The sequence below is a fragment of the Hordeum vulgare genome, chromosome 7H (assembly GCF_904849725.1).
Source record: "Hordeum vulgare subsp. vulgare chromosome 7H, MorexV3_pseudomolecules_assembly, whole genome shotgun sequence".
In the NCBI taxonomy this organism is placed as follows: Eukaryota; Viridiplantae; Streptophyta; class Magnoliopsida; order Poales; family Poaceae; genus Hordeum; species Hordeum vulgare.
Genome location: NC_058524.1, coordinates 368605481 through 368633116, shown reverse-complemented (window position 1 = coordinate 368633116; position 27636 = coordinate 368605481). Strand labels below are relative to the sequence as shown.

General features: G+C 47.3%; 1 protein-coding gene across 1 annotated transcript; it reads right to left on the bottom strand.

The window, feature by feature from the left end:
• Positions 1 to 3377: 3377 nt before the first annotated feature.
• LOC123408766 (AP2-like ethylene-responsive transcription factor AIL1) lies at positions 3378 to 6913 on the bottom strand. The gene is made up of 8 exons (XM_045101810.1): positions 6524 to 6913; positions 6337 to 6419; positions 4904 to 4912; positions 4722 to 4816; positions 4562 to 4635; positions 4437 to 4487; positions 4168 to 4250; positions 3378 to 4050 (listed from the first exon to the last, which is right to left on the bottom strand). Exons 1-8 carry the CDS (start codon positions 6781 to 6783, stop codon positions 3812 to 3814), a joined length of 894 nt encoding a protein of 297 aa, XP_044957745.1. The 5' UTR covers positions 6784 to 6913; the 3' UTR covers positions 3378 to 3811.
• Positions 6914 to 27636: the final 20723 nt, after the last annotated feature.

The window sequence follows — 27636 nt, the reverse complement described above, 5'->3', positions numbered from 1 at the left end:
GAGACCAAGAATGGCAACTATGGGCGTGACTTTGTGAAATGTGAAAGCAAGCGAGATGGAAAGGTTGATCTCATGATTTCGCTCTGATTTCCTTCATTCTGGATCTGAATTCTTTTTGTTTTTCCTCTGATTTCGTTTCACATCGTGGATAAATGCAACCGTTTTGAATGGGTAAATGAATATGTTACGAGGCTTCAACGGGAGGGCTTTCTTGATTTGAAGGGGGCCGCAACACGGGAGCTCAATTTGCCGTCAGCCGTGGAGAATTTGGTCTCTCACAGTGTTGCTCCCACAGTGGGTGGATACCGATATGAAGGGGGAATTAAATAAGATGAACAACAATTTTGAGCAAATGGTTGAATTGAAGAAGTAGGCCAATCTGATATCTTTAGGATTTTATTTTTCTATAGTTTCTCTAGGACTTGCTTACTTGCTGGTCATCTCCCGTTAAGAGATGTTATTACTGTGGTCATCTCCTTCTTAAATGCTTAATGTGTGGATCATATGCTTAATGGTGGTGTAAGTTTCAATTTCAGTTTCTGAATCTCTATGGTCATTTCTCGTTAAGAGATGTTATACTCGATCTCTGAATCTCTGTAGGTGTTAGTTTTCGACAGTGTCAGTTTCTTCATAACACACCAAGTGCAAGAAAACAAAACGTGATTTGTTGGGCCGAAACCTAAACCAATATTATGTTGGGTCGTGGCAAGGGAACTGTGAAACCCCCCAACCCCCAAAGATAAAAGAGACCCACAAAAAATAGTACAAGTGATGGCTCTATTTTTTCTGCTTCATTTATTCAGAATTTAATCATCAATGCAGCATTTCAAAAATTAGGCACCAACGTTTATTTGATTGCTCTTTCGTGCATTATGGCGACCAACATTTCAAAAATTAGGCACCAACATATTTTTTTGACAGGTTTGATTTTTTTTTTGCTCTTTTGTTGTAGCTTTTGTATCCTTTTTTGACAGATTTTATTATGTTGTTTTTAATAAAATGCACATATAACACAACATGAATAAAAACTTCATATTTTTTTGCTCTTTTTGCTCTAGCTTTTGTATCCTTTTTTGATAGATTTGATTATGTTGTTTCTAATAAAACTCAAATATAACACAACATGAATAAAAGCTTCATTTTTTTGCTCTTTTTGTATCCTTTTTTGGTAGATTTGATTATTTTGTTTTTAGTAAAATCCAAATATAACACAACATGAATAAAAACTTCAGATTTTTTTTGCTCTTTTTCTCTAGCTTTTGTATCCTTTTTGACAGATTTTATTACGTTGTTTCCAATAAAATCCAATTATAACACAACATGACAAAAACCCTTACATGCAGTGGTGAATCTTGAATGAAAATAAAAGGCAGACTCAACTTCTCATTACAAGGGTTGGAATGGTAAACAATAGACTAGACACTAGACAATGTGCTAAGGTGGGCTAGGAACTAATAGTAAATTTTGATTTTTCAATTTTAGAGGGCATGCTTGAGCCCGTTGAAGCATGCCCACTAGAATCGCCACTGCTTACATGCTAGCCAAAAAATTCAAATATAGCACAAGCATATAGCATAATATAACACGACATAGACAACAATAAAGATAAGTGCACCTTAAAGATAAGGGATAAAGGGTACGCCAAGTTCATGGTACAACTTTAAAATGATACGATAATAATAGAAATTAGGGAACCCTAGAAATTAAAAGCCCTAACAAACTAGGGCAACAAACTTGGGCAACAAACTAGGGCAACACCATCTTCACGACAAACCGACCTGCCTTGAGTGCCATCTTCAGTAGTACTCCTCCATACCGTTCTCGCCGATGTAGTAGGGGAGGCTCTGCATAACATTGAGGGTGGGGAAGATGCTCTCGACATCGGCGAAGATGTTGTAGGTTGTGAAAGCGATGAACTCGCAGCCACACCAAAACACCTTCCCGAGAAGATAGAAAGCGTCGAAGCGGTTGATGAAGTTCGCGAGCAGCGTGGTCGGCGGAGAGGATGCATTCGGACGCATCTCTTCCAGGTGGAACATGATCGGCGAGCCCGTCAGGAGGTGACCAAAGCCTGCACGGAGGAACGCTTGGGACAACTCCCTAGAACCCCTCCACCTTGAGATCGCCAACGCACGCAGCGTGGTCTCCACGACGACACCGACGGGGTACCTCCTCTCTGGCACGGTGGGTGGGAAGCGGAAGGTGGGGCCGTTGTAGTTCATCTTCTCTACTCGCCTCACTTCGAAACTGCTTTGGGGATGAAGAAGAGAAGGAGCGGTGGAGATCGAAGTTGTGGAGAAGAGACGGAGGGGTGGGTGGTTTAAATAGAGGGTGGCTGGGCTCAGTATGCAATGGGATTTAATTGGCAACTGACTCGATGCGAGCCAGTGAATCGATGCCAACCATTGAATCAAGACGCCAACCATTGAATAGACATGAGCGATCGAGGAGATGCCAGACGTGTGCGCCCTAGCGTGGCTGCGTGCGGCCTAGCGAGACATGGTTGTGTGTGGCCACTTGCGTGCGCCTTAGAGATGTTGCCGCTCTGAAACGACGCCGCTCTGAACTGAGGAGACGCGAGACGTGTGCATTCCGGTCTGTGGCGAGGAAATGTCGATTCGTGGTGGCGCCTGCACCCTCGCGTCGCACGCGTGATGTAGTGGTGGCGCCTGCACCCTCGCGTCGCCCGCGTGATGCAGAAAAGGTAGGCTACGTCCTTGGAGGCGCAGGAGACACGAGGCAAGGAGACGCGAGCGAGGCGAGGCAAGGCTACGTATGTGGCGGCGCATGCATGCAGAAAACAGCTACGTCGCGTGCATGCATAACAGGCCAAGGCTGCATCGGCGACATAACACATGTTGCATGCAATTAAGAGCGGCCCAACAGTCATCAGAAGCCCATCGGTCCAACCAGCGTAATGATCCCAGCTGTCAGGTTCAACGGTCGAACACAGTCCACTGCCAACATGGCCCCACTCGTCAAAGTTAACAGTCAAAGCTTGACTCGACGGCGAACGACCAGTTTGGTCTTTTGTGAGGGTTTCAGACAAACGAGTGGGGAAAACTGAGGTAAACTTTACAGCGTGGGGTTTAGTGAGTAAGACTAAGGAACAAGGGGCACTCATGTAAAAAAACCTAAAAAATCCATGGTCTGAAAGATGAATAGTATCATGTATTAAAAAGCCTTAGATTTATCTTTTTTGCATAGCCCTCATTTCAACGTATTTAGTCCTGAAAAATTACGTCCTGAAAAATTACACAACTGTGTATTATACCTTCATCTATCTATGTATTTTTTTCAAAATCTTTTGAAATATTGAAATACAAATTTTCATGAAATTTGAATTTTGCATTTGGAGGCCTCCATTCCAAATGCAATTTCCGCAAAAATAGAGCTTTCATTGCCTTGCAACGGTTTGTAATCAGTGTACATGAACATACAGAGTACAGCATCATACGATCCTACTCTGTAGCTGGTAAATACCAGAGTTGGCAACCAGCCCATGGAAATTCCTTGAGAATAGAAGGGCTTCAGAAAAAGTGGACGAAGAAAAGACACTCTCATCAGGAAAAGAAAAAAGGTGGGAAAATTGATGATCAGAGAAAAGATAAAAAGGAAGAAATAAATAATTTACATGTTGCTATTCTAATATTTATTGTCCAGCCAACTTTGTGACTTCTGATTGGCCCTCCAGGTTCGCTATCTCCGATGAGGCTTCTAGTTTCTTCAAACCATCTTCACGGTAGTTGCTAATATCAAAGTTAGTCACAGATAACTTGGTGACTTCTGATTGGCCCTCCAGGTTCACTACCTAGGATGCGCCATCTAGTTTCTTCAAACCATCTTCGCAGTGTTTGCTAATATCAAAATTGGTCACAGCTAACTTAGTGACTTCTGATTGGTCCTCCAGGTTCACTACCACGGATGAGCCTTCTAGTTTCTTCAAACCTTCTTCGGAGTAGTTGCTGACATCAAAGTTGGTCACAGCATGAACACCACGGAGCTGAATTGCTGCTAGGTCATACGCTTCAGCTGCCTCCACTTCAGTTTCTGCGAACCAAGCATAATTCCTTATTCATTAGCAACAAGTTTCAACTTATAGTGATTTCCTCATTCAAAATAGTTTTCAACACAAGGTTAATGCCATCAGTTACAATTTGTACTCACCAAAGGTCCCAAGATAGATGTCTTTAGTGTCTCTACTCTCACCAATCCTACCAATACGTGCTTGCCATTTATCATCCTTTCGTCTGTTTAGTCCAAGCGAATAGATAAAGTTAAAATTTGCTGTAGAACCAAACATGCGGAATTCTTAAGTTTGAACACAGCAGAAAATTTTCAGTTGCAAAAAGAAACAAGATGGATCAAAATCCTACAAATTTATTTCACTAGACTAGATAACTCTTTATATATATTCCTGAAGTACAGAATAGAACCTTGTTACACCCCTGTATGATGAAGTTCCTCTTGAGAAACAACTGCTCTGCCTGAAATAATCATAAAAACTTTGAAAAACTAGTACATAGGTTTCAAACCTGCAATATTCAACTATATAACGGACCTCCTTATGTAGGCCACAAATTCATCTTGATTCATGCTCTTCATGATCTCAATTTCTTTTACATAATCAGAAATCTGGAGAACAATTAGAAGTTAATTCTATTTTCCTGTATAACAAGATGCCAGTTCCTCAAATACACAAAACAACAAACACTCCATACATTGAAGTTTAGTTTGGTGGGTTGACTTATGCCCCAATATTTCAGGGCTGCAAGGTCATGCGCCCTTGCAGCATTCTCTTCAGTAACATAGCTTCCTGTAATGCCAAAATGAAGATCAAATTGAGCTGTTTTTATATTCAATCCAAACTCACTCTATGATAGCAGGCAGTATAAGTTGTTACCCAAGTACACTGAAGAACCACAATGGCAGCCAAAAGTAGAAACAGATCCCATGCAGAATATCCAAACAAAAAAAATCAGTTAGGGGGAGTGAAGATGCTAAGTGCACAATTAAACGTTCCATTTTATAACAAAAAACAGTAGAATTTCCAATGCCCAATTCCTACAGAAACAAGAGAAAAGCTTACAACAAAGCCTTTAGTCCGAAACAAGTTGGGGTAGGCTAGAGGTGAAACCCATAAGATCTCGCAACCAACTCATGGGTTCTGGCACATGGATAGCTACGTTCCGTGCACCCCTGTCTACGGCTAGTTCTTTGGCGATACTCCAGTCCCTCAAATCTCTATTTGTTTAAAGACTCCTCCCATGTCAAGTTCGGCCTACCCCGACCTCTCTTGGCATTATCAGCACACTTTAGCCGTCTGCTACACAATGAAACTTCTGGAGACCTGCACTGAATATGCCCAAACCATCTCAGACGACGTTGGACAAACTTCTCTTCGATTGGTGCTACCCGAACTCTATCTCATATATTATCATTCCGGACCCGGTCCTTCCTTGTGTGGCGACACATCTCCATCTCAACATGTGCAACTCCGCCACACCTAATTGTTGAACATGTTGCCTTTTAGTCTGCCTAGCTTTTCTGGCACTCTCCTGTCACATAGAACGCCAAAAGCTAGGCACCACTTCATCCATCTGAATGATTCGATGGTTAGGTTAACATCTTGATCGATATCCCCGTCCTTCTACAACACTGACACCAAATATTGCAGGGTGCCCTTCTGGGGCACCACCTGCTCATCAAGGCTAACCTCCTCCTCCTCGTGCCTAGTAGTACTGAAACCGCACCTCATGTACTCGGTTTTAGTTCTACTAAGTCTAAAACCTTTCGATTCCAAGATTTGTCTCCATAGCTCTAACTTCGTATTGACCCCGTCCGACTATCATCACCTAGCACCACATCATCCGCAAAGAAGAGAAAAGCTTAATAGAGATATTTAGTAATACCCTTTCCTCTTATTAAAGAAAAAAAGGTGTACTCTATTGCGCTTGCACACAATTTATCATCCTACATCAACCAAGGGTTTCAAGGTGTCATATTAAGAATGAATATCAATAATCAATGTACTGATCCAACAAAGATGTTCCTGCATTCCCGTACAAATAATTATTAATCCAAAGCAGCAATCATCCTATATTAGCACCTAGTTTGCATTTAGTAACTCGAATTGTGGTGCCACATATTATGATATTGTAAATTAGAAGACACGGTATGTGCACCTTGCAACCAACCCTCTGTTTCTATTCGAGGGCAACTGATAACTGATCAGTTCCCTCTCAGCATTCCAAGTTAAACCATACTAGGTAGTTTCGTTGGGCTCTGAAAACCATTGAATGAGCAGGCTACAGTGTGGACAGCAAAATTACGCACCATGCTTGCCCTTGCGCTTGCGCCCCTCAACCTGGCTGGTGTTGTCCCAGAGGTGTGCCTCGTACTTGCCGCTCCACTTGAGCCTGTCCCAGTATATACATACGAACGCAAACAATCGAGTCAACAACACGCAAGGACAGCAAGCCCTATCAATGAACAGTAACAACGTCCTTCCTAGCCTGCCCACCTCGTCACGCCGTGGTAGCGCGACGACCGGGGCGCCGCGCACTTGCGCATGGCCTCCGCCACCAGCTTCCCGCCGCCGGGAGCCGTCTTCCCCTTGTCGGCGACGGCGACGGCGACGTGGGCAGGCTGCTCATCGAGTGCCGCGATCTCTACGCCCTCCCCCGCGGCGGTCAGGTCCTCCTGGCGAGGTGGAGGAGGAGGTGGAGGGGGGCTGGTGATGGCTGTTGGGTCCGGGGAGTGGGGTTGGACGGTGGTGGCCATCGCCGCGGCTTTCGCGCGAATCTTCAAGTGGACTATTATTCACGATTTGGACGGAGAAACCCTAGCTACCCCTACGGGGGAGGCGGGTGGAGGAAAGAGCAGCTGCGTGACTGCGTCCTGTTCCGCCTGATTCGCTTCGCTGCCTTGGCCCGATCATAGGGTTTGTCACAGCATCTCCAGCACGCGCCCTATACAAGCGCCGCGCAGTAAAAAAGTCAGTTTTAGCGCGAGCGCAACGCGGCGGGCAGCTCCAGCAGGCGTGCAAAAACGGTGCACGCGCCATTTTCATTTCAGCGCGCTGGCCGAAACGCAACCCCGCGCCCCTTATTTGTTGCGCCGGCTCCCGCGCGTGCGACTCTTCCGCGCTCGCTCCTACTGTCTCCCGCGCTCGCTCCTGCTCTCCCGCGCTCGCTCCTCCCTCATCCGGCCGCGCCGCCGCCGCCGCTCGCGCCCCCGCGACCGTTCAGCGCTTCCCCGGCCTATCCCCGCGCCACCGTCGCCGCCCGCCCCCGCCGGCGACCACTCAGGCGCTTCCCCGGCCTGTCTCCGCTGCGGGCGCCGTCCGCGCCCCTCGGCGACCGTTCAGGCGCTTCCCCGGCCTCCCCGTGCCGCCGCGCTTCCGCCCCACCCCCTCCCAGTCCGGCCGGCCCTCGCGCGCCTCCGACGTCCGAGGAACAGCGCCCGAGAGCTCACTGCCGCGCCGCGCCCCCAAGGTGTTCGACAAAACGCCTACAAGGTATGTATTGCTCCAAACTTATGAATTTGGTGCATGTTTTGAATGGTAGTTTTTACAGTATAGTATTGAACATTGTAGATGAGTTCGTCGTATAATTCTTCCGAAGAAGAATTTGATATGGAAGAAGAGGAGGATCTTGCAATGATCATAGCTATGCATATCAATAAAAAACCGAAGCACGGTGGTTCGGTTATGGGTCGGGAGAAAATTTGGAGAGATAGGATTGATGCTCATAACAGATTGATGAAGAACTATTTCGTGGAGAATCCCACATACCCGGAGTCGTATTTTCGTCGCCAGTTTAGGATGAGCACGGACTTGTTCAAGCGCATTGCAGAGAAACTAGCGAACCATGACCGGTTTTTCCAGCAAAGGAGAAATGCCGCCGGAGAGCTTGGGCATAGCACCTTTCTGAAGGTGACAGCCGCATTGCGTATGTTGGCATACGGTATCCCGGCTGATCTAGTTGATGATCACTTGGCTATGGGTGAGAGCCAAGCCATCATGTGTGTCAAGCGCTTTGAAGTGGGAATTGTGCAAGTGTTTGGCGAGGAGTATTTGAGATCTCCCACTGTTGAAGACGTCGCAAGGCTATTGGCGATGAACAAGGCTCGCGGCTTTCCTGGCATGCTTGGCTCAATAGATTGCATGCATTGGAGTTGGAAGAATTGTCCAAAGGCATGGCATGGGCAATTCCACGGCCAAAAAAAGGGTTCCACTATAATCCTTGAAGCGGTGGCCGATCATGAGACTTGGATTTGGCATGCATTCTTTGGAATGCCTGGATCTTTGAATGATATCAATGTTGTCAACCGGTCACCACTGGTGAATAAGATTGCAGATGGTGAGTTGCCACCGGTGCAGTTTGTAGCAAATGGTCGTACGTACAACTATGGCTATTATCTAGCGGATGGCATCTATCCAAAGTGGCAAATCTTCGTGAAGCCATTGAAAAAGCCGGAAGGTAAGAAAAATCTTGATTTCCACAATGCTCAGGCGGCTGCTAGAAAAGATGTGGAGAGAGCATTTGGGATTTTGCAAGCCCAATTTGCTATTGTTAGAGGACCGGCTAGATTTTGGGATCAAAAAATGCTTTGGTACATCATGCACGCTTGTGTGATCATGCACAACATGATCATCGAGAATGAGCGTGGCCAAGATTTAGATTACTCATAGTATGAGCTCTTGGGACATCTCGTGCGAGTGCGACGGAGGGCTGAAAGGGTAGCCCGTTTTGTTGCCTCCTATCATGCCATTCGGCGTCTCGCAACACACAATGATCTTCAGAAGGATTTGATTGAAGAGTGGTGGGCATGGCATGGACGACAAAGAGCATGATTTGGTTGTGTTTATTGCATTATTTGTATTGTATTGTATTTGTATTTGTATTGTATTGTTCATGAACTATTGGTTGTGTTTATTGCATTATTTGTTGTACTGAAGGATAAACTATTTGTTTGAGTTGTAAGACTATTTATTGTTGATTTATTTTGTTTGTTTGATCGTTTTTGCGCCTATTTTTTGAAATGTATATGTGGTGTATATGTCGTTTGTGCGTGCTGCGCGCTGCATTTTTGGGCACTGCTGGAGCCGCGCGCGCGTTGCATTATAGCACGGCTGCTGGAGCCAGCGCCTATCCCCGCGCTAAACCAGCCGAAGCGCACGCTGCAAATGCATTTTTTGGGCGCGGCGTGAAGCGCGCCTGTTGGAGATGCTCTCAGCAGCTCATGTACAATGACTCGATCTAGTTAGTTAAGGCCAACTCCAACGCGTGACCCCATCTTGTCCGCGCGCGTCCATTTGGGTTAAAATGGATGAAGCACAAGGCCCAGCGCGCGGGAGCAAACGGACTTTTGTCCGTTTTGTGTCCGCTTTCGATCCATCCACTGTCCAACTTTGTGCCGATTTTGAGTGAAACACACAGCGCGCGGACGGGCGGGACACGCGCGCTTGTCCGCCCCTGGCCCGCCTGTCGGTTGCACAAAGGAAAACACACCCCCACGCCCTTTGGCGCCATTTTCCCTCAAACCCTCCCACGTCCCGCCGTCCCCCTCTCTCCCCCGTCCATGACCGACGCCCACCCGAATTTCGGCGGCCTGGCCGTCGACCCACCCGGAATGGCCAAGAAGAAGAAGGCCAAGGCACCAAGGAAGCCGCGGGCGGAGTGCACGCCAGAGGAGATCGCCAAGTTGGACGCAGAATCGGCGAAGAGGAGGAACCGAAGGGCGGTCGTGAAGGACAACGCCGCCGCGCGCAAGTTCGCTGCCGAGCGCGATGCGATGGAGGCCGCGCGGCGCAAGGCCGAGGTCGAGGAGAAGGAGGCCATTGTCAACAAAGCGCACGCCCTCCTCATGCTTGGCATTTGTCCTCCGGTCGGCTTCTCTGCAGCAGTCGTCGGCCCGGCGAGCACATGCTCGTCGGTCGCCCGGTCTCCGCACTGCGAGTCGTCGATGTCGCGGACCACGCCTATGTCGCTTGGCTTCCCCCCGCCAAGGCACGACGCCCACACCCGGTTCTCGGGGTCGCCGGACATGAGCGTGATCGCGCCTTCCACCCCACGCCCCTCGGCCTGCATCGACCTCAACGTCACACCTGGGTCCAGCAGCGACGGGCGATCGTCCATCGAGATGCAAAGAAAGCAAGCACGACTGCCGTTTGTGGGCACCATGTCGTCCCCCCGCGTCTTTATCGACGAAATGCCAACACCAATGGCACCGGTCGACGACCCGTAGTGCACCCAGTTCAGGGAGGATGTGATTGTTGGGTAACGTAGCATAAATTCCTCCACCTCCTCCTCCGCCGCCGCCGCCTCCTCCTCCTGCAGAGGCCTGGCAGGCGATGATGGCAGCTACCAATGCAAATACTCAGATGCTGTTGCAGTTGATCCAGGAGAGAGCCAATCATCAGCACGACAATTTCCAGCAGGGTGGCAATCACTTTGCCAGTCTGAGTCAGTTCCTCTCAAACCAGCCTAGGACGTTCACTTCTTGCGACCAGCCGTTTGATGCGGAAGATTGGATCCGTGATTTGAACAAGCATTTTGAGTGTAGCAATGTCCGTCTAGAGGATTATGTCAAGTTTGCAACATTCCAGTTGAAGGGGCAGGCTTCTATTTGGTGGCAGCAGCTTAAGGACTCCAGAGGTGGCAGGGTGATGTCTTGGGACGAGTTCTGTCGTGACTTCAGGTCCCACTACATTCCTTCCAGTTTTGTTGAGGAGATGCGTGAGAAGTTCAGGCGCTTGAAACAGGGCAGCAATTCTGTGTACAAGTACAATGTTGAGTTCCACGAGCTGGCCCGTTACGTGTTGCAGGATGTTCCGGATCAGAAGAGCAAGATATACCAATTCAGGGGTGGCTTGAAGGAGGATTTGCAGTTAGCACTCGCTTTGCACGATCCTGAGGAGTTTGAAAAATTCTATAACTTAGCTCTCAGAGCAGAGGCAGCCTTGCTCAGGGTGGAGAACTCCAAGAAACGTTTCAGAGATTCCAGCTCTTCCTCGACTCAGGTGGTTCAGAAGCAACAGAGGTTTTGGGTTTCTCCTCCTCCTCCTCCTCGGCACTCCCAGCAGCCGAAGCACTCAGGTGGACGTGGTTCTTCCCGCCCACCCAACCCTGGATTCCAGCAGAGATATCAGCATCAGAAGCAAGGGCCTCCTCAGATTCAGTTCCGGCAGCCAGCAGATGTCACTTGTCACAAATGTGGGCAGAAGGGTCACTATGCCAACAAATGCACTTCTCAGCTTCGTTTGCCGCCTCCTCCTCCAGGCAAACCTCCTAGCAACGCTCTTGTGAAGTTCAACCCCAGATCAGCTCAAGTCAACATGGTGAATGCAGCTGAGGCAGAAAATTCTTCGGATGTGATCATGGGTAATCTCTTAGTCAATGATTTTCCTGCTAAAGTCTTGTTTGATTCTGGTGCTTCGCATTCGTTCCTCTCCATTCCATTTGCATCCAAGCATAATGTTCCTGTTGAAGAGCTTCCTAGTCCGTTGTCAGTAGTTTCTCCAGGCAAATTCATGCATGCTAGTACCCGTGCTCCGGATGTTTCTATCAAGTTGGACAATTATGCTTTTCTGGCCTCTCCGTATGTCTTGGGCAAGTCCGACATTGATTTGATCCTTGGTATGGACTGGTTGGCCATGAATAAGGCATCAATTGATTGCGCAGCTAAAGAAGTGAAACTGACCCACTCTTCGGAGGATGTGATTATATTCGCGGCGCGCGATGACACAGTCCGCTTGTTCTCCTTGAATGAAAAGGGTGAGATCAATCCCATTGAGCAAGTTCCAGTAGTCTGCGAATATCAGGACGTGTTTCCTGAAGAGCTGCCAGGGATGCCTCCGCGCCATGAAGTGGAGTTCGTCATTGAGCTTGAGCCAGGCACAGAGCCAGTGTGCAAGCGGCCGTACAAGCTGGGTCCAGAGGAGTTGAAGGAACTCAAGAGGCAATTCGATGAGCAGGAGCGTTTGGGTTTGATCAGACCAAGCTCGTCTCCATGGGGATGTGGTGTCCTGTTTGTCAAGAAGAAGGATGGTACGGAACGGCTGTGTGTCGATTACCGCCCATTGAACAAGAAGATAATCAAGAACAAATACCCACTTCCGAACATAAATGAGTTGTTCGAGAAGCTGAAAGGTGCTAAAGTATTCTCCAAACTTGATCTCAGAATGGGCTATCATCAGATTCGCATTCGCGAGGAAGACATTCCGAAGACGGCATTCAGGACCAGTTTTGGCTCATATGAGTATACTGTCATGTCTTTTGGTCTGGCTAATGCTCCTCCGACTTTTTGCCGATTGATGAACTATATTTTCTCGTCATTCAAGAATGAGTTTGTCTTGCTCTATCTCGATGACATTCTGGTCTTTTCTGAGGATGAGGAAGGACATGAGAAACATCTCAGGTTGGTGCTTGATAAACTGAGAGAATACAAGCTGTATGCCAAGTTTTCCAAGTGCGAGTTCTGGCTGAAAGAAGTGGTGTATCTTGGGCATATTATCTCTGCCGAGGGCATTAAGGTTGACCCATCCAAGGTTCAAGCCATTGTTGAACGGGAACCTCCGCAGAATGTGAAGCAGCTTCGAAGCTTTCTCGGTCTTGCCGGATATTGCAGAAGATTCGTTGAGAACTTCTCCAAAACCGCCAAGCCGCTCTCTAGTCTTCTTCAGAAGGGTGTCAAGTATGTGTGGTCTCCAGAGTGTCAACTGGCTTTCGATTCACTCAAAGAGAAGCTTACCTCCACTCCGGTATTGGCTCCTCCGGATGATTCCAAGCCGTACCAGGTCTTTTGCGATGCTTCTCTTCAGCGTTTTGGTGCAGTCTTGATGCAAGATAGGAAGGTGGTTGCTTATACCTCCAGGCAGCTGAAACCTGCGGAGAAGAACTATCCTGTGCACGATCTCGAGCTAGCAGCTGTTGTGCACGCCTTGATGACTTGGAGACATCTCTTGTTGGAACGTAAGGTTGAAGTTTTCACCGATCATAAGAGCCTCAAGTATATCTTCACTCAGCCTAACTTGAATCTTCGGCAAACACGTTGGGTGGAAATGCTCCAGGATTTTAATCCGAGTGTTGAGTACACGCCAGGCAAGGCAAATGTTGTGGCAGATGCATTGAGCAGGAAAGCATATTGCAACAGTCTGATTCTGCAACCTCTCCAGCCGGGTCTTTCTGAGTCTTTCAGGAAGCTCAATCTTCAGCTGGTTCCTCAGGGTTTTCTTGCGAACCTTCAGATTTCTCCTACCTTGGAAGATCAGGCCAGAGCAGCTCAGCTACTTGATACTATGGTGAAGAAGGTCAAGATTGGTGTGGGAAAGAGTCTTCCCAAGTATAAGTGTTTCACTGTTGATGCCAGGGACACCTTGTTTTTCGAGGACCGCCTTGTCGTCCCGAAAGGTGATCTCAGGAAGGTGATCATGGAAGAAGCTCATAATTCTCTGCTTTCTATTCATCCGGGAAGCTCCAAGATGTACCATGACTTGAAGCAGTCGTTCTGGTGGACCCGTATGAAGCGTGAAATTGCTCAATTCGTCAATGAGTGTGATGTATGTCGAAGGGTGAAAGCAGAACATCAAAGACCAGCGGGCCTCTTGCAGCCTTTGCCGATTCCCGAGTGGAAGTTCGATCACATTGAGATGGACTTCGTCACAGGGTTTCCGAAGTCCAAGAAGGGCAATGACGCTATCTTCGTCGTCATCGACAAATTGAGTAAAGTGGCGCATTTCCTTCCAGTCAAGGAGTCCATTTTAGCAGCTCAGCTGGCAGAGTTGTACACCTCGAGGATTGTCTCGTTGCACGGTGTACCTATGATGATCTCATCAGATTGTGGGAGTATCTTCACTTCCAAGTTCTGGGACTCTTTTCAGTCTGCTATGGGCACGAAGATCCGCTTCAGCACAGCGTTCCATCCTCAGACTAGTGGTCAAGTGGAGAGGGTGAATCAAGTTCTTGAGGACATGCTGGGAGCCTGTGTTATCTCGTTTGGCATGAAGTGGGAGGATTGTCTGCCTTTCACGGAGTTCTCGTATAACAACAGTTATCAAGCTAGCTCTGGCAAGGCTCCGTTTGAAATTCTCTGTGGCAGGAAGTGCCGTACTCCGCTCAACTGGTCCCAGACAGGCGAGCGTCAGATCCTTGGCAATGATATGATAGAAGAAGCGGAGGAGATGTGTCGGATCATTCGCGACAACCTCAGAGCAGCTCAGTCCCGTCAGAAGAGCTATTACGATAGCAAGCACCGTGACATGTCGTATGAGCTTGATGATTTTGTCTATCTCAAGGTGTCGCCTATGAAGGGTATGCAGCGTTTTGGCATCAAAGGCAAGCTTGCGCCTCGTTTCGTTGGTCCGTTCAGAGTGGTTGGCAAGAGGGGCGACCTCGCGTACCAGCTCGAGCTTCCGTCAACCTTTGCAAATGTCCATGATGTGTTCCATGTTTCTCAGCTTCGGAGGTGTTCGAAGAACCCCGAGCACACTGTGCATCTTCAAGATATCGATCTCCAGCCTGACCTCTCTTATCGCGAGCATCCAGTTGCGGTTCTCGAGGTGACTGAGCGCAAGACCCGTAACAAGGCTGTCAAGTTTCTCAAGGTGCAGTGGTCACACCATTCCGATAAAGAGGCTACGTGGGAACGCGAGGATCACCTCCGTTCCGAATTTTCCGATTTCTTTCAGTCTTAGATCTCGGGGTCGAGATCTTCTTTGTAGTGTGGGAGAGTTTGTAATGCCCCAAGTGTAGGACTTTCCCTTTTTGTAACCCTCCATGTGGGGCCACCTTGTCAGAGATCTTGATGATATCATTTTGTGCCATGATTTCATGTGTGTCCCTTAGTACTTACTCCCCTTGCATGCATGCATAACATATCATTCCTTGCCATACCTTATGATTGCATGCCATGATCATGTTGTATTTGTTCTTACTAGGAGTAGTGTTGTGGTGTTGTGAGTGCATGTGTTCTTGCTAGGGTTAGGTGGTGGTATTGCACTATCTTGTGATGCATGTGATAATGGTGTGTGTAATGTAGGAGTGAGTGCTAGTCATTTTAAGCTCTTGCTTTTTAAAACTCCTTTTCCCTCCTATTTTTCCATGTCAAAATTTCTTCTTCCCGAAAATGATTCTAAAATGTCTGGTGGTTAGATAAAAATGTGGTTATGAGAAGGAGTATTTTTGCTGACTTGTTATTTGTTTTAAAGGTGCAAATAAATCCAAAACAGCAAATTAATTCCTGTTTTGCATTTATTTCAAACAGCTCCAAATATTGCTTTCCTATTTTTTTCTTTTGGGCCATAATTCCTCATGACCAGCAGGATTTTCCTTTTAGTTTTTATCCCAGTAGTTTATTTTGGGTAATATTTTCTTCCCTGGGTGCATTTTTTTCTTTCTGTTTATCTAATTGGAAAACCTCCTGTGTAATTATTTCATTCCCTGGCCCATTAAGTCTTCCTCCCGTGCTGGCCCAGTAGGTCTCCAACCCAGCGCGAGGAGCCCAGGCGAGGCCTCCCCTCCCTCCTTTCTTTTCCCTGACGGCGTGTCGTCTCCTTCCCCGCTTTCTTCTTTCCGTCAGCACGTGAGAGAGAGGGAGAGCTGACGGTGCCGTGAGCGCGGACGTCGAGGGCCCTATATATTTGGGCGTCCGAGCCTCCCCTCGAATAGGGTTTCCTCCTGCCGCCGCCATCTCCTTCTTCCCCCTCCATCTCTTCCTTTCCTCCCCAGGTGAGCTTCCTGTAGCTAGCAGAGAGTGTAGAGAGAAGAGAGTCGCCGGCGTCTACCCGCGTGCGTCGTCGGGCGGCACGGCCGCCATGTCCGGGGGCTCGGGGTGGTTCCCCGCGTCCCATTCCCGGCGCTAGGAGCCCCGGGGAGCGACCCTCCCGTCGAGCTCGTCCTTGTCAACGGGGCGAACCGGGCGAACTGCGTCCTCTTCTTCGGTCTACGGAGGAACTGCATCAGCTCTTCTTCTTCTCCTTCGGCGTTCCTCCTTCCTGTTCGGCGCTCCCTCTTCTCCCCAAGGTGAGGTCCGTCGCCCCGTGCTTCCTCCTCCTCGGTTCGGTCCAGACCCGCGGCAGAGTTCTTCGTTCTTCTCTACCGCCGTTCGTCAGGGGGTAGTGGTTGCGTGTGTGTGTAGGGTCGTAGTTGCGTCGTGTGTTGCTGTTGTTGGTAAGAGGTGGTAGCAGGGGCTCGCCTCCACCCAGTGCGAGGGGCTGTTGCGGCCGAGTGTGGGCCTCCTTCTCTGACGGGAGCTACTGCCCGTTGGAACCCAAGCCAGCCGCTTTCGTGGGTTCCTTTTGGTTCAGTTCGTGAGTAGACCCGTGGTAGTAGGAGGAGGGCTTCCTCCCCCCTCTCGTCGGTAGCGCCGTGGCCAGAGAGAACCCCCCTCGTCGCCGGTAGCGCCGCGCGGCAGCGCCGGCAAGCGAGCAGCCCGTCAGTCTTCTCTGTCGTTGGCGCTCTCAGCAGACAGGAGATGATTTCTGGTAGTTTTTACCTGTATGCGAATCCCCCTCGGTCAGATACCTCTTCGTAGCCCAGTGGTCGATCTCATGCGTGCCTGATGAGAGGTTCGGGGTTCGATCCCCCTCTCGGCCTATTTTTGGTTTTGCTATTCGGAGGCCAGTGAAGCATGTTCTTTTGCTTCCTGCCTCTTTCCTGTCGACAATAGTGCAGGTGGTGCAGTGGCTAGATGGTGTCTCCTGATCCAGGAGGTACTTGGTTCGACCCCCAAGACCCCTGATTTTTGCTTTTGCTATTTCTTTTGCTGCCTTTTATTTGTTCTTCCTCTTCCTTGTGCTTGGGCAGCAAGGTGGTTTTTTTTTTGAATCATTCTTCCCTGCTAGTGTAGTTAGTAACAGATCCCTTTGTGTGTGAGTTGCACACTTGCAAGTTATTAGATGTTGTATTGCTAGCATTGTGAACCTTGTGGATTGCATCTAGTGGTGTGGAGTACACTTGGTAGGAGTTGTGCATGATGATGTGTTTTTCTTGTGTGTGTTGTTCTTAAGGGGTGATAGAAGCACTAGCTATACATGTTTGGCCACATCTATTGAGATTAAGAGGGTCTAAGTTGATATTGTAGTTTCTTTTGTTTGCATGGATTTAGTGGGGTGTGGATGCCTCCCCCTCACCACATGTCTTGAGGTGATGAGTTGCACTAGGTAGCTATCTAGGTTAGCATGTGAGGGTGTGGATTGTTGTGGTGGTTGCATATTGAGGATGACATGAATACTAGGAAGATCCTAGTGATTCTTGTGAGAGTGTGCACCATCACATGCCCATATGTGGGGGTGTGCATACTCTCTTGTTAGCTTAGAGTTTCTTTTGTGTTGAGCTTGATGCTAGTGCTAGTTAGGTATTGTGTGTGTTGGTGTTGTTGATGTGCATGACACAAACATGGGGTTCAAACCCCCATGTCACTTTTTCATTGTGCACATGAAACTCTCCTATGTAATTGTCATCTTATAAGCATACCTTATGGAGTTGCATTTTCATTTTGTTGAAAGTTTGGGCTTTGTTTCCATGGTATAGATGGAGCCCAAGGGCATGGATCTTTGTGTGTTAGTGGTAGGGGTTTGTGCTCAACACCATAGTGGTGTCAATCACCTCTTGGGGACATGTGTGGGCAAACTATGCCTAGACAAAGTGGGCATGTGGCTGGAAAATTCCAGATTTTTGAACTCTGAAAATTTCACTAAGTCTGGAATGCTGGAAACATTTTCTTCCCCTGTAGATAAGGATGTGCTGGTCATTCTGTTGAGAACTGGACTTAGTTCATTGCTAGTGTTTTGAACCTGGTATGTTTGTGAAGCTTCCTGTCAATTTTTAAGTCATTTGGAGTGCAGTAGCTTGTGTTTTGATTGCTGCCAAAAAGCTTCAGAACAGAAACAGAATCTCAGGTGCAGGAATTTTCACCAAGTCCCTGATAACTGATGGTTTTGGGAAAGTTTGTGGCCTTGTATCTTCTAGAGTTTAATTCCTTTTGCTGTGATTCTTGATGGAGATTGTAGTGATCTTGGTTGGAAACAACCACATATATTATTTGTCATATTTGAAGACCTGTAGCTATGTTGCATGTTGCTCACAAACAGCTAAGATGCAAAAACTGGCAGATTATGTAGTTTTGCCATTTTGTTCAAAGTTTGTGTTTAATTGTTGTTGGGGTGTTCTACCTTGCTCCATTTCATTCATGTTGGGTTAATATATGTCTTGGAAACCTGGGAACACCAGATTTGTGCCAAACGTGTGTGAGGTGTTGAATCTTTCACGTAGAGCTTCATATCGTGTTTCGTTGATTCCCGTTGATCCGTAGCTCCGTTTGCAAAGTTCTTTATATGGTTTTGCACCGTTTTTACGAGATGCATCTGTTCATATCATTCCCATGCATGTCCAGATAAGCTAGTGCAAAGTTCTGCCCAGGAACTTGTTGTGGTTTATTGTGCTTGTGCTAGTGATGGAAATAGTAGTGCATGCTCAACTTTCATCTCATGCATCATGTGATTGTTGCATTTTGTGGTGCTGCTGTTCATTGGCTGTTATTATTGTGTTGGGTAGCATTGGGAGCGGAGAACGAATACGTGGAGTCAGGAGAGTACGTGCAGGACGATCCAGAACCATTCCAAGCTGAGGATATCACAGGCAAGATGACATGACCTTGATGCCATATCTAGACTTGTTATGTTAGTTTCGATTCCACGTCATATTGCTCGCTGCCTACCAATGAAAATATATTGCCTCTTCATATGCCATGAGCTTAAACACCTTACTCTTTCCTAGCAAACTTGCATGGCTAGGTAGGCTTGCTCAGCTAGTAATGTTAGCGTTGTTAGCTGCAGGTGCCTTAACTCATGTGATGACATGAGCTTGATATCATTATATTAATTTCTGTTATTTAATTAATGTATCTATATACTTGGTAAATGACGGGAGGCCTAGCCTTTTACCGGGTGTCTTGTTCCGTTATTGCCGCCTTAGTTACCGGTTACCGGTGTTTGATTCCATAATGATCGCTCCTAACACGTTCGGGGTTGTTATGGGGACCCCCTTGATAAATCGCGTAGTGTTAAGGCTTGTCCGGCAGGACCCAACTTTGGTTTTAATCTGCTAATCACATAATAATCTGCATAGGGAATAGCTACCCCGAGGAATTTAATCAACAACCCGGGCCAGTGCTCCCCATGAGTGTTGGCCCCACCTGAGCGATGTCCGGGGCCCCACTGGTCACGCAGAGGTTTAGCCATCCCGACGTCTAGCTCATCTGTCGTGTCCTGAGACTGAGATACGCGACTCTTATCAGGGTCATCGACATGACGGGAGGTCCTGCTGGTCGTGTCTTACCTTAGCGGTATATCTTGCGTATAGGAATCCCGGTGAGGCTTTGGTTTTCCCCAGAGTTGAGGTTTTCCTCTAAGGAATCCGACGAGATCACGAGATTCGTGATAGAGGATGCCTTTGCGGCCTGTGTTCGTTTGTGATGGACTAGTTGGAGCACCCCTGCAGGGTCTAATCTTTCGGAAAGCCGTGCCCGCGGTTATGTGGCAACTTGGAATATTTTGTTAACATCCGGTATTAGAGAACTTAAACATAAACTAATAAAATATGCCAACTGTGTGCGTAACCGTGACTGTCCCTTCGAAGGTCTCTCTTCGATCGGGAACACGGTGGGGTTATGACTGCCGTAGGTAGGTGTTCAGGATCACCTTCTGATCAAGTATTCCCGATCGTTAGCGTAGACCACTTTCACTTCCTTCTCGCGTAAGTTAGCCACTTATTCAATCATAGGTTGCAGCAGCCTGAAACACTTCACCCCTTCCTTACCCAATAACATGACTAGTTCTGGCACCAAGGTCTTAGATTGCTGAGTCCCCGTGGCTCACGAATTCCTCCGAAACTTCCAGCAGGTGCAGGTACCCCAGAGTCAGATGATCCCGACGGCACCCAGCTGGCGTGGCAGTACGACGAAGAGACAGATCGCCTTTACGTGAACTATCCAGAGGACTGAGCCGTGGTCGTGATCGTGGGCCTGCATCGGGTAGCATAGCATTTTTCCTTGTTTTGTAGTCCGTACCGGAACTACCTTGTTTGTATCTGCGTTGTACTCTGTATTATTAATAAGAAGACAGTTGAAGCCCAGATTGTCTACTATAATTATTGTTATGTGCTATGTTTACTTGCTTGCGAAACACTTAGATGCGCTTCTTTCCTATTCGGGGCCTCGACCCCAGATCGGAAAGGACCGCATCTTGGTCGTTACACACTTGCACTAGAGTCAATAATCTAGTTACATTGTGATGTATTGAACACCAATAGCATTATGGTGTTGATCATGTTTTGCTCGAGGAAGAGGTTTAGTCAACGGGTCTGCAACATTCAGATCAGTGTGTACTTTACAAATATCTATTACTCCACTCTGGACATGGTCCTCGATGGAGTTGTAGCGGCGTTTGATGTGCTTGGTCAGTGATGAGCTCCTTCATCCAAATTCCTTCATGAGCCGCTTCTGAAGCAACTATGTACTCCGCTTCACATGTAGATGCTGCCACGACTTCTTGCTTGCTGCTGCACCAGCTCACTGTCCCACCATTCAAAACATACACGTATCCGGTCTGTGACTTAGAGTCATCCGGATCTGTGTCGAAGCTAGCATCGACGTAACCCTTTACGACGAGCTCTTCGTCACCTCCATAAACGAGAAACATCTCCTTAGTCCTCTTCAGGTACTTAAGGATATTATTGACCGCTATCCAGTGTTCCATACTAGGATCACTTTGGTACCTCCCTACCAAACTTATGGCAAGGTTTATATCAGGTCTGGTACACAGCATGGCATACATTAGAGAGCCTACGGCTGAAGCGTAGGGGACAATACTCATCTTCTCTCTATCTGCTGTCGTGGTCGGTGACTGAGTCTTACTCAATCTCATACCTTGCAAAACTGGCAAGAACCCCTTCTTTGAGTTCTCCATATTGAACTTCTTCAATATCTTGTCAAGGTATGTACTTTGCGAAAGACCTATGAACCGTCTCAATCTATCTCTATAGATCTTGATGCCTAATATGTATGCAGTTTCTCCAAGGTCCTTCATCGAAAAACTCTTGTTCAAATAGGCATTTATGCTCTCCAACATCTCTATATTATTCCCCATAAATAATATGTCATCCACATACAGTATGAGGAAATCTACAGAGCTCCCACTCACTTTCTTGTACAGACAGGCTTCTCCATAAACCGGTATGAACCCAAACGCTTTAATCACCTCATTAAAGCGAATGTTCCAACTCCGAGATGCTTGCACTAGCCCACAGATGGAGCGCTGGAGCTTGCACACTTTGTTAGCACCCTTAGGGTGGACAAAACCTTCTGGGTGCATCATATACAACTCTTCCTTAAGATTCCCGTTAAGGAACGCTGTTTTGACGTCCATTTGCCAAATTTCATAATCATAAAAGGCGGCAATTGCTAACATGATTCAGACTGACTTCAGCTTCGCTACGGGAGAGATAGTCTCTTTGTAGTCAACTCCTTGAATTTTGTCGAAAACCCTTTGCGACAAGTCGAGCTTTATAAACGGTCACATTACTATTTGCATTAGTCTTCTTCTTGAAGATCCATTTATTTTCTATGGCTCGCCGATCATCGGGCAAGTCCACCAAAGTCCATACTTTGTGCTCATACATGGATTCTATCTCGGATTTCATAGCCTCAAGCTATTTGTTGGAATCCGGGCCCGCCATTGCTTCTTCATAGTTCGAAGGTTCACCATTGTCTAACAACATGATTTCCATCACAGGGTTGTCGTACCACTCTGGTGCGGAGCGTACCCTTGTGGACCTTCGCGGTTCAGTAGCAACTTGATCCGAAGCTTCATGATCATCATCATTGACTTCCTCTTCAGTTGGTGTAGGCGCCACAGGAACAATTTCCCGCGTTGCGCTACTTTCCGGTTCGAGAGGGGGTGTAATTACCTCATCAAGTTCTACTTTCCTCCCACTTACTTATTTCGAGAGAAACTCTTTCTCTAGAAAGGATCCGTTCTTGGCAACAAAGGTTTTACCTTCGGATCTAAGATAGAAGGTATACCCAATAGTTTCCTTAGGGTATCCTATGAATACGCATTTCTCCGCTTTGGGTTCGAGCTTCTCTGGTTGAAGTTTCTTCACATAAGCATCACAGCCCCAAACTTTAAGAAACGACATCTTAGGTTTCTTGCCAAACCATAGTTCATACGGTGTCGTCTCAACGGATTTAGACGGTGCCCTATTTAAAGTGGATGTTGCAGTTTCTAATGCATATCCCCAAAATGATAGCGGTAAGTCGGTAAGAGACATCATAGATCGTACCATATCTAATAAAGTGCGATTACGACGTTCAGACACTCTGTTGCGTTGCGGTGTGCCAGGCGGCGTGAGTTATGAAACGATTCCACACTTCCTTAGGTGTGTGCCAAACTCGTGACTCAAATATTCTCCTCCACGATCAGATCGTAGACACTTAATTTTTCTGTCACGTTGATTCTCAACCTCACTATGAAATTCCTTGAACTTTTCAAATGTCTCAGATTTGTGTTTCCTCAAGTAGATATACCCATACCTACTCAAATCATCGGTGAGAGTGAGAACATAACGGTAGCCGCCGCGAGCTTCAACGTTCATTGGACCACACACATCAGTATGTATTATTTCCAATAAGTCGGCCGCTCTCTCCATTATTCCTGAGAATGGAGTCTTAGTAATCTTGCCCATGAGGCACGGTTCGCATGTGTCAAATGATTCAAAGTCAAGAGACTCTAATAGTCCATCAGTATGGAGCTTCTTCATGCGCTTAACAGATATGACCAAGGCGGCAGTGCCACAAGTATGTGGGACTATCATTATCAACTTTACATCTTTTGTTACTTACACTATGAATATGTGTAACATCACGACCGAGATTCATCAAGAATAAACCATTCACGAGCGGAGCATGACCATAAAACATATCACTCATATAAATAGAACAACCATTATTCTCTGACTTAAACGAGTAGCCGTCTCGCATCAAGCAAGACCCTGGTACAATATTCATGCTCAAAGCTGGTACTAAATAACAATTATTAAGGTTTAAAACTAATCCCGACGGTAGATGTAGAGGTAGCGTGCCGACGGGGATCACATCGACCTTGGAGCCATTCCCGACGCGCATCGTCACCTCGTCCTTGGCCAGTCTCCGCTTATTCCGTAGTTCCTGCTTTGAGGTACAAATGTGAGCAACAACACCGGTATCAAATACCCAGGAGCTACTACGAGCGCTGGTAAGGTACACATCAATAACATGTATATCATATATACCTTTAACGTTGCCGGCCTTCTTTTCCGCTAAGTACTTGGGGCAGTTCCGCTTCCAGTGACCTTTTCCCTTGCAATAGAAGCACCGAGTCTCAGGCTTGGGTCCATTCTTTTTCTTCTTCCCAGTATCTGGCTTACCGGGCGCGGCAACGACTTCGCCGTCTTTCTTGAAGTTCTTCTTACCCTTGCCCTTCTTGAAACTGGTGGTCTTGTTGACCATCAACACTTGATGCTCTTTCTTGATTTCTACTTCTGCAGACTTGAGCATCGAGTACAACTCGGGAATGGTCTTCTCCATCCCTTGCATGTTGTAGTTCAGCACAAAACCTTTGTAGCTTGGTGGGAGAGACTGGAGGATTCTGTCAATTATAGCGTCATCCGGAAGTTCGACTCCAAGTGAAGTCAGACGGCCGTGTAACCCAAACATTTTGAGTATGTGCTCACTGACAGAACTGTTCTCCTCCATCTTACAGCTAAAGAACTTGTCGGAGACTTCATATCTCTCGACACGGGCATGAGCTTGAAAAACTAGTTTCAGCTCTTGGAACATCTCATATGCACCGTGTTGCTCAAAACGCCTTTGGATCCCCGTTTCCAAACTGTATAACATGCCACACCTAACCAGAGAGTAGTCATCACTCCGCATTTGCCAGACGTTCAGAATGTCCTGGGCTGCTGCGGGAGCAGGATGGTCACCTAGCGGCGCATCAAGGACATAAGCCTTTTTAGCTGCTTCAAGGATGAGTTTCAAGTTGCGGATCGAGTCCGCATAGTTGCTACCATCATCTTTCATCTTGTTTTTCTCTAGGAATGCGTTGGAATTGAGGTTGACGTTGGCCATCTACAATAATTATAAAGACAACTTTTAGACTAAGTTCATGTACATTAAGTTCATTTAATCAAATTAGGTATGAACTCCCACTTAAATCGACATCCCTCTAGTCATCTAAGTGATACATGATCCATGTTGACTAACCCGTGTACGATCATCACGTGAGACAGACTAGTCATCATGGTGAGCAACTTCATGCTGATCGTATTCAACCATACGACTCATGTTCGACCTTTCAGTCTCTTGTATTCGAGGTCATGTCTGTACATGCTAAGCTCGTCGAGTCAACCTAGGTGTTTTGCGTGTGTAAATCTGGCTTACACCCGTTGTATGCGAACGTTAGAATCTATCACACCCGATCATCACGTGGTGCTTCGAGACAACGATCCTTCACAACGGTGCACACTTAGGGGAATACGTTCTCGATTTTTTTAAGAGGGATCATCTTATTATGCTACCGTCGTTCTAAGCAATAAGATGAAAAACATGATAAACATCACAATGCAATCATATAGTGACATGATATGGCCATTATTATCTTTGCTCTTTCGATCTCCATCTTCAGGCATCGCATGATCATCATTGTCACCGGCGTGACACCATGATCTCCATCGTCGTGTCTCCGTGAAGTCATCACGCCAACTACTACTACCACTACTACTATAGCTAACCGTTAGCAATGAAGTAAAAGTAGTAAACACATGGCGTTGCATCTCATACAATAAATTAAGATAACTCCTAAGGCTCCTGCCGGTTGTCATACTCGTCGACATGCAAGTCGTGAATCCTATTACAATAACATGATCATCTCATACATCACACATGCAACATCACAACTTTGCCCATATCACATCACATGTCAAACCCTGTAAAAACAAGTTAGACGTCCTCTAATTGTTGTTGCAAGTTTTACGTGGCTGATTTGGGTTTCTAGCAAGAACGCCTTCTTACCTACATGACATCCACAACGATTATATGCCAAAGCTATTTACCCTTCATAAGGACCTTTTTCATCAAATCCAATCCGACTAGAGTGGGAGAGACAGACACCCGCTAGCCACCTTTATGCACGGTGTGCATGTCTGTCAGTGGAACTAGTCTCACGTAAGCGTACGTGTAAGGTCGGTCTGGACCGCTTCATCACACAATACCGCCGGAAAAGAATAAGACTAGTAGCGGCAAGCAATTGACAAATCATCGCCCACAACCTTTTGTGTTCTACTCGTGCATAGAATCTACCATAGAAAACCTGGCTCGGATGCCACTGTTGGCTAACGTAGCATAAATTCAAAATTTTCCGACGCCGTATTCAGATCTTCCTATGGAGAGACCAGCAACGAGAGAGGGGTGAGTGCATCTTCATACCTTCGAAGATCACTAAGTGGAAGCGTTGCTAGAATGCGGTTGATGGTGTCGTACTCGCGGCGATTCAGATCGCGGTGTGATTCCGATCTAGTGCCTAACCACGGCACCTCCGCGTTCAATACACATGCAGCCCGGTGATGTCTCCCGCACCTTGATCCAGCAAGGAGGAGGGAGAGGTTGGGGAAGATCTCCGGCAGCATGAAGGGGTGGTGTCGATGGAGAGACGAGGTCTCCCGGCATGGCTTCGCCAAGCACCGTGGGAGAGGAGGAAGGAGGGAAGTAGGGCTGCGCCGAGGGAGATGGAAAACTCTGTGTAAAACAGCCCCAAAACCCTCTCTATATATAGGAGGAGGGGAGGGGGGTGTGCCACCCCTAGGGTTCCCACCCTAGGTGGTGCGGCGGCCAGGGCAGGGAGAGGGGTGGCGCACCCCTAGGTGGGCCTTAGGCCCACCAGCGCCTGGGGTTTGCCCCCCTTTCCACCTCCTGCGCCTTGGGCCTCTTTGTGGGAGGCGCATCAGCCCACTTTGGGCTGGTTGCCCTCCACCTTTTGGCCCACGCTACCTCTTGGGGCTGGTGGCCCCTCCCAGTGGACCCCAGAAACCATTTCCGGTGGTCCCGGTACGCTACTGGTGACGTGCGAAACATTTCAGGTGTCCAAACCCATCCATCCTATATATCAATCTTTACCTTCGAACCATTCTGGAGCTCCTCGTGACGTTCGGGATCTCATCCGGGACTCCGAACAACCTTCGGTAACCTCGTATAACAATTCCCTATAACCCTAGCGTCATCGAACCTTAAGTGTGTAGACCCTACGGGTTCGGGAGGCATGCAGACATGACCGAGACATTCTCCGGCCAATAACAATCAGCGGGATTTGGATACCCATGGTGGCTCCGACATGTTCCACGATGATCTCATCGGATGAACCACGATGTCAAGGATTCAATCAATCCCGTATACAATTCCCTTTGTCTGTCGGTATAGAACTTGCCCGAGATTGGATCGTCGGTATACCTATACCTTGTTCAATCTCGTTACCGATATGTCTCTTTACTTGTTCCATAGCACGTCATCCTGTGACTAACTCCTTATTCACATTGAGCTCATGATGATGTTCTACCGAGTGGGCCCAGAGATACCTCTCCGTCACACGGAGTGACAAATCCCGATCTCGATTCGTACCAACCCAACAAACACTTTCAGAGGTACCCGTAGTGCACCTTTATAGTCACCTAGTTACGTTGTGACGTTTGATACACCCAAAGCACTCCTATGGTATCCGGTAGTTGCAGAATCTCACGGTCGAAGGAAAAGACACTTGACATTAGAAAAGCTTTAGCATACGAACAATACGATCTAGTGCTATGCTTAGGATTGGGTCTTGTCCATCACACCATTCTACCAATTATGTGATCCCGTTATCAATGACATCTAATGCCCATGATCAGGAAACCATGATCATCTATTGATCAACGAGGTAGCCAACTAGAGGCTTGCGAGGGACACATTGTGATCTATTTATTCACACATGTATTACTGTTTCGTGTTAATACAGTTATAGCATGAACAATAGACGATTATCATGAACAAGGAAATATGATAATAACCATTTTATTATTGCCTCTAGGGCATATTTCCAACATTGATGTACAACGGTGGGCATGTCCCTGCCTACCATCCCGAGGAGACCCAAAGTCAGGATGGCCGCGCCCAGTTCGTTGTCGATGAAGAGGCCGACGACCGTGCTGACTACGACCATGGTGACTCGTGGCATGAAGACGATGACATCTATTGCGAAGGTGATGGTGATAGTGATGAAGATGAAGGCAATGCCATTGATATTTGTGGTGAGCCATTGTTCATCGACGAGCTCACCCAAAGGGCGGAAACACAAAAGAGGAAGAAGAGCATTTGCACGGGTTCATCCACACAAGATCAGGACAAGCTGATTTGCAATTGTTGGATGGAGACTAGCCAAGATCCGAGGACAGACGCGCAACAAAAGGACGTAGTTTTTTGGACGAGAGTCCACAAAACTTTCCATGTAAGGAAGATGTTTGAGCCCTATCAAATCACAAGCGACCGTGGCATCACCTCGATTCAAAAGAG